Source organism: Leguminivora glycinivorella, chromosome 5 (assembly GCF_023078275.1).
Source record: "Leguminivora glycinivorella isolate SPB_JAAS2020 chromosome 5, LegGlyc_1.1, whole genome shotgun sequence".
Taxonomy (NCBI): Eukaryota; Metazoa; Arthropoda; class Insecta; order Lepidoptera; family Tortricidae; genus Leguminivora; species Leguminivora glycinivorella.
The window spans coordinates 19,476,437-19,484,097 of NC_062975.1; the positions used below are offsets into that span (position 1 = coordinate 19,476,437).

General features: G+C 34.6%; 1 protein-coding gene across 8 annotated transcripts in view; it reads left to right on the top strand.

The window, feature by feature from the left end:
* Positions 1-2,586, top strand: part of LOC125226645 (PDZ and LIM domain protein 3) — a 48,586-nt gene extending 46,000 nt beyond the window's left edge. For 5 of the 8 annotated variants that reach the window (XM_048130680.1, XM_048130679.1, XM_048130683.1 and 2 more), the window contains 5 exons: positions 57-148; positions 1,039-1,077; positions 1,523-1,658; positions 2,026-2,097; positions 2,465-2,586. In XM_048130680.1, the coding sequence (XP_047986637.1) occupies positions 57-148; positions 1,039-1,077; positions 1,523-1,658; positions 2,026-2,097; positions 2,465-2,551 (426 nt within the window). In that variant the 3' untranslated portion in view covers positions 2,552-2,586. Of the gene's footprint in view, positions 1-56; positions 149-1,038; positions 1,659-2,025; positions 2,098-2,464 lie in introns of those variants that run through there. The other 3 variants (XM_048130682.1, XM_048130684.1, XR_007177097.1) reach the window with 2 other exon arrangements.
* Positions 2,587-7,661: the final 5,075 nt, after the last annotated feature.

Consider the following 7,661-nt stretch of genomic DNA (forward strand, 5'->3'; position numbering starts at 1 on the left):
TTTTTCTTTATTATTTCGTGTTTACATATATTTAAGACATTACTTTATCTTTTCAGGGCTTTGTACACAAGCAATTCAACTCCCCGATCAATCTATATTCAGAGCAAAACATCGCCAACTCCATTAGGCAACAGTCCTCGCCCTTGCCGTGAGTATAAAGAACATTATAATGTAAACAACATTTTAAGAAACCAATAAATAACGAAAATAAACTCTCGACTTAAGAGTATGGAGCTTATTTTTGTGATATTTGTACAACTTTGCTCCATAGAAAACGTTGCATTAAAAAGTGTATGGGCAAAGTTGCATACTGGGCAAAGTTGGATGGTTTCGTTATATTAAATAAGTTAGAGATATCTTGTATTTTTATATTATAAACAGAGTTTATATAAATACTTGAATATACAACAATATTTTAGTAGAATTGATGAATTTTAAACTCGTCAATGTTATTTATATTTTTAATAATTTTGTTTATAGTCTCGCAAATTGTAGAGTAAAGAGATATGTAGAAAATGTTTTGAGTGTCATCATTTCGAGACTACGAATATCTTGGCACTGAATTTCAGGAGCATGGCTGAATGCCAAGCTAGTTATATTCACACATTCAATGCCTGACCGTCCGTCTGTGTATTATTCCAAAAATTGTCATAAAACAAGACATTTCTTGCGATATATTTTATTTACCCTGTTTAAGGGTTTTTAACCTGTGCCGTCTGTATGTTGTATAATATATATATTTTAATTGCTAGATATTACTAGTGATATAATATATATTGGCTTATTAGAATTCGAAATTAGACTAGTGAATCTAGTAGTGATCCCTCGCTTTGTGTGCTATACACAGAAAATATAATACAACTACTCAATCCATGTAAGGTCCATTCAATATTGGTTCACTGTGACGGTTCATGAAACCCTTACATCTTAACCTTAACTAATGGAAAACTTCCAATTCATGGATAACTCCACAGGTCGCTGTCTTCAAAAATGTTGAATTATTATGCTTAATAATGGACTATTTCTCTGCTTATATAGCGCTAACGGCCATTACGGACGGCCACACGTAGTCAAGAGGCAAGTGTTTTACTAGACACGGCTCGACGCCATCTCTCATGACGCATTAATGCTTATTTTATTTTTATTTTGCTATCTTTCGTCTTATGAAACTCGTTTTTCGATCTCCGTTCTGGCGACGACCGCCTGTCGCCACCGCCGGTCCTAGCGACCTATCATCCACACGTTCACGCGACAAACATTGTGTGCCATCGTGTGGGTGTAGCTATAATTATTTATTTAGCTTATAAGTCAACATTATCAGTCGTCTTCTAAATGATCGATGTCAGTATTTTTATCGACCTCTCCTTCCTCAAAAACAAACACGACTAAACACCTCGTTACGTCACTAACCGCTTCCGCGCCCTTCTAACGGTCCCCGGGTCTAATTCTAATGTTTCTGTCTATTTTGCGCCCGCTAACCACTAAACACTAACGCCCCGCCCGCCGCCCCGCCCGCCCGCAGCCACAAGCCGACGCTGCTGTACGACCCGGCCAAGTCGGAGACCTTCAAGGCGCTGCAGGAGGACGGGCTCGGCGATGTAGTGCAGGAGGTGCCCCAGCCAGTCGAGTGCAAGGTCTTCACTGCGCCGCCCAACAAGGTAACACACTATATTTTATCTTATAGAGCCAGTTCTTTTCGTGGTTTTGATTTGTGTATGCAGAAAATACCTAGATGTTGTTTTGTTAAAAATAATGTTTAACCAAATCCCTAAAACGAACCACGAGATGAATGGGCAGTCTTTAGTTGGTGATAGGTATAATTATTGTTTGCTATCCAAACTCCCTGTAATGATGACCATGATTAATGTCGATTGTCGACCAAGAGCAATAACAGGTCTATGGAACTGGAACACCCTTATTTTTCCTACAAACATTAACATATTCCAAAGCCATTAAAACGATGTTGACCAATAAATAACTTTGAAAGAGTCAAATGTGGTATTAATCAAATGTGTACATTGACAGAGGCCCGCGCCCACTCCGAAACCAACGAAACAGCTCGAGCAGGTGAACGGCCACGTAAAACAAACGACCTTCGTAAGTATTACACCTTTTGTTACTTAAAAAATACATGGACGAAGAAATACAATGTAGCATAGATTTTCAGATCCACAAAATCAGACTTCGTTAAGTTTTAGCCATGTAGGCCAACTTTACCTATTTATGAAAAACTGATACCTAATAAACCTTAATGTAATGATAACTTACCTTACCTATGGTATGGACCATTAAAATCATTTTAGGAAACTTTACCCATTGATAAAACTTTACACGGGCAAAGTTAAATCTCAAGTGGTAAAGTTGAACATTTACCTGTAGGTAATTTTGGGTAATTGATTTTTTGACAGAATTTTTGTCAGGTAAATATAAATAATTTATTTTAACACGATTATTTGTATTTCAGGTAAGCTCGTTACACGAAGAGCACATCCAGCAGTCGAACTCATTCAAGCGCCTCATGTACAACGTCCTTGGCGACGCCGAGTTCTAAAATACCTTCCAATGTTGACTTAGCTATGTGCAATTTAAAAAAAAAGTTTCTGAAAAAAACAAAAGAAAAACACGCACGACACGTACTTAACCCTTCACGCGTGTTGGTCGAAAGTCGAGGGTTCTCTCGCTTGTAAACAGAAAAGATAGATCTCGAATAAAAAATTGTTCAGGATCCTTTTCATAATATTATACAAAGAATCAAAGGAAACTGATCGTCATAATATATTGCCATTATGCACATAGCTAATAAAATAGCAGCTTCTTTCTCACATGCCAATGTATGTGTAGATACCACGAAGCTTGGCCCGTTGACTGATTTAGAAGGACGCCGATCTAACTGACTTCGGTTAGGAATGTAACTATAAGACTAACAAAACTATTTTAGGATGCTATTGTAATAAATACTCAGCAGTGTGTTATATTTTTCGGTGGATTTAATTTCTAATACTCGAGTATTAGCGATATGGATTATATTAAGTAGCGATGTAACGTATTATACTAAGTGTTGATTTTCTGTTTGGACAGAAATTAAATTGTTTATGTATACATAATGATGTTGAGTGTACAGTCTAGTCACCGACCCGAGCTCTGGTCGACGCACGCGTATCGAATTCGACCAGTTTAATAAATTATTTATTTTTATCTAGTAAGTTGTTTCATTTATTTGGCTTTTTCAATCCATTTTGAACCCTGAAGTGACTCAACCCATTGAAAAATTCATAGGAGAGGCATTCCACGAGAATTTCGCTAACAACATGCAATTCTTCTAATACTTCTGAAGACGCTATGAAAGTTGTGTCTGTCAACCTTGGTTAACAAATTGGCAGTATTTTCTCGTGCTTTACGGATTTGATTGAAATAGCTGGCATACAAGGCAAAAGCATGTCGTAAGCGACTTTCTCGTGGAATGCCCCAGGAGCGCCTAAAGTGCTTTTACTACAAGTTTTGATGACGTTCAAAAGGTTAATATAGGTGGGTGGGTAATTGTAGATGAAATATAGGTACTAGTTATAGGTAAGGCAACATGGGGCAAGATTGAAATGTTTGTAATATAGAAAGCCGCCTGTCGAGTCGAGCTTCGTTATATGGAACATTTTTCATCTCACCCCTCAAAAAACCCTTCCATCTTACCCCATGTTACCTTACCGCAAATGAAAACAACGAGTACAATCTCAAAATAACTATATTTATAACCTGGAGCTAACTAACAATGTTACACAACAAAATAAAATACAGTCTTACGAATTTCATGAATGATAAGTACACAGGTCAGAGAGAAAGTAATTTTGAGCAAAAATAAACTTAACTATATCACAATTATACTGACAAGGTGCCTTGTGTGCCAGATATGACCCACGGGACTTCGGATCGCAAATGGGTTAAAGTAACAACATTGTGATACAAAGATATTCACGTATTTTCAAATAAGGCACTAACTACGTTCGAAACATGAGAAAAACCAGGAAACTATCGGATGAACGCATTAATTAATATATCATGAAAATAATTATTTACACACAGCCGCATAACTTTCATTTACAGATACACAATAAAAGAGTGATATGTGACACGCATACGAGTAGTACACCAGATGAGTGTCAGTATATGCCCCCAAGGATCATAAAGACAGGGGAAATTTGTGAAACCCTGTGTTCCATTTATGGAACAATTTGACTGATAACTTTCTTGAACTCAAGCATGCATTTGATTACAATAGAATCTATTCCGAGTGATATATTTACATCTTAATCAAATTATTGCCTTTGGTAAGAGGTAGCGAAAGTCACTAGTCAAATAAAAAAACTGATTTTTCAATGCATTGAACAAACATCTAAAGTCTGTAAATGTATTTTACACCAATCTTTAGTGATCCTTGTTGGCACTTATGGTATCTCAATACCGCCAAGCGCCCATACTCTCCATCTTTTTACAAAAATATACAGTTTGCTTCGCTAAAACAATAAACATGTAAATAACTAAGTGCCCTTTAAAATAACATATTATTATAATTATATAATTAGTAGAAACTGGCAACAGATAGCATTCTGATAACCGTCATGATTAAAGAGAGATATGTTAAACAATTTGAACTAATTTAAGGATTACAAACGAATCGACTCATAAGTAAAATATAGCCGTACATAATACACCTAATTTTGGACTGATTTTTTTTTTGTTTAATTCATTAGCACCAAATGTCCAAACTATTAATTAACTACCTAACTACGAATATAATAATATGAGCCGTGAATAATTTGTGACATTATATTAAACATGCTTTTTATAGGAAACATTAAATTTACAACTTGTGGCAATAACGTGCATACAACATAAATGAGTGCCGCATTTAAATGTATTTTTAGGATATTATTGAGTTACTGACAAGTTAATAAAACATTTATAATTAATTATGATGATTGTCTGAAAATATAGAAATAAAACAGTTAATTATTGTTATTTTACGGTATTATTTCAGAGTTGAGTTGAATGAACAGTTAATGTGATGAAAACATTAAGCGATTTTTACATTTTTACATTTAGATTGTGTTATTTATAATATTACCTGGCCAAACTGTTATTAGGGTTACCAAGTGTTGTACAGAAAACTATAATATCGAATATTATTCGATGACGCCCGTTTTCGGTTAGAATAATAAGTCCATAACTTTATACGTTGTTAAGCCTTTAATTACCTTACATCATTAAGATTTTGGCAAAAATACGGCAGTACAAAAATAAACGGGCTCGTGTTGTTCGGATATAGAAGTGATGTGGTAACCGTAAAAAAAACTGCGTAATGGCAGTTTTTGAGGTTAACCGTTTGACTTTGCCCATAGCTGCCACAACAAAAAATGTAACAAACTTTTGGCACAAATAAAAGTACAATTCTATTTTAAATCAGTTGGTTAAAATACAACAAACAACCACTTGAGATAGTTATTTCCTATTCCAATTAATGTTTCACGACCCTACCAAAACATAGTTATGAATATTTTTAAAACATGATAATTATGTACAGTTAACTTTAAATGTACTAATGTCAAACGGTTAAAAGGTAAAGCGTCTATCATGGACTCAATGTATAAATGCTTCCTAAATGCATGACTAACGATGATATCACCAATTAATTTGTCTGCAATAATTAAAGTCTTTAGTTTTAGTAGTTCAACATTTTTCAAGTGTAAATACTGGCAGTAAAGAAAGAAGAAAACTGTATTTGTCTGACCTGAAGAGTCAAACTACTAAAACTAGAGTTACAGGTTGTTTAATCCTAATATTTATAAAATTTCTTTACAGGCGTAATATACATGGAATTAAATAAATATACTTTTTCATTATAAAAATAAACGGACAGTTGTTAGATTCATTTTGTAGAACTACAGAGTTAGTAAAGAGAGCCCTATTATAAGAGATGTACGTTAAGGAGATTCGACATTTGAAATATTAAACTACTTTTTATCTAAGTATGAAATCTCCAAGCATGTTCTAGGCGGTGATAAAATTGACAAATTAGAAGAGTATGCTCTACCGAATAGATTTTGCGTGGTAGAGCACAGTCTAAGAGATCAACAGTAAAAAATATGAGACATGGTATTTCGCATTGTTTTAGACAATATCAATCACGATAGACAAATGGAAAGCAGCAACATAAATATGAGTAAAGTTAAAATAAACACATTCGTTGCAATTACCTGTTATAGGAATTATGGGCAACGTTTTATTATCAAGACATATCAATTCGTGGAACAATAAGGAATATGTTCCGAAAATGGAACAAATGAAGTTTTTTTGTACCTTACGCGTCGAATGATAGTCCCTACTTCCTTCACATCCCTGTTTATGGACTCAAAAAAAATTGTGGGATAGGATTAGCGACATACTTTCTTACATAAATGTTATATTTTTCAATAAATTAAAATGCTGAACTTCCAAGCAGTGACAAATATTTACGTGATAGGCATATAAAAATTAACTGTCATAGGAACCATAACTCGACACGGAAGGTATAAGGGGAACAATTACGAAAATACGCACACACAACAACAAATGGCAACAGTATTCGTTGATGACAACAATTACGGCTTAAATGAAAGTAAGAAAATAGATCGATTACTAGGCTCAGACATGGAAACAATTATCCAGGCCGACATACTACCAAACAACCAAAAAACAAACCTAACTACGGTTTCATCCTTACTGGAAATTCATTTGGAACTGTCGGTAAAAGTAGTCGACTAACATCAACCTCATTCATTAAAATCGGCTTCGAATATTCGACGTGAAAAACGTGACTCAAAAAACCAGGTCCGGATTTAGTGACCTAAGAACCCTAGGCACTTAGTATGGCACATGAAATTCTAAATGAGAGTCTCAAAACCATTGCCAGGTTGCCTAGGCCTCTCGATCCGGGCCTTATGGGCCTAAGAGGAAATTCGGCCCTGCAAACAACCACCATCATGCATACAGACTGCGAAAATCGTTAAAAAAGTCGATTAAAAACAATGTAAGTAACGAAGCATGACAATAAATCAAAATATTCATAGATAATCTCTGATTGACTTTATCAACTTATAATAAAATAAATTTGGCTCGTGATCTGATTAATAGACGCGTTCGTATTATAATATATTTCACTATTTACAATGCTCGTAATGTTCTATAAGTAACTAGTTACTTGATTAAAGAACACATTATTTACAACTTGACCTCATCTTTACAATATTTTAGGTATGAAATATTAAAAGTATTATAATATTGCTGATGTTCGGTGATCATCACCGACCACAACACGTGTTTTTGACATGTTCCATATATGACCCACGCGCTGTTAAAGTGTTAATAGAGAGTCGTGTTCCTTTCTGCCCAAATGATTTAACGGGTTATTGAAAGTACTTAGTAATTATAAAGCTACATTAATGATGAATTAATTGCGAGACGGCCGTATTTTTGTCCTATAGAGTGTTACCCCCTTATTAGTGATGTGCAAAATGCGGAAACTTTCCAAAAAAACCTTAAATTTCTTGAAAAATTCACGAAACTTTCACGAAAAATAAAGGGAATTTAAATTTATGAAATGGAAAGTTTCCATCCATACAATTGTCCATACA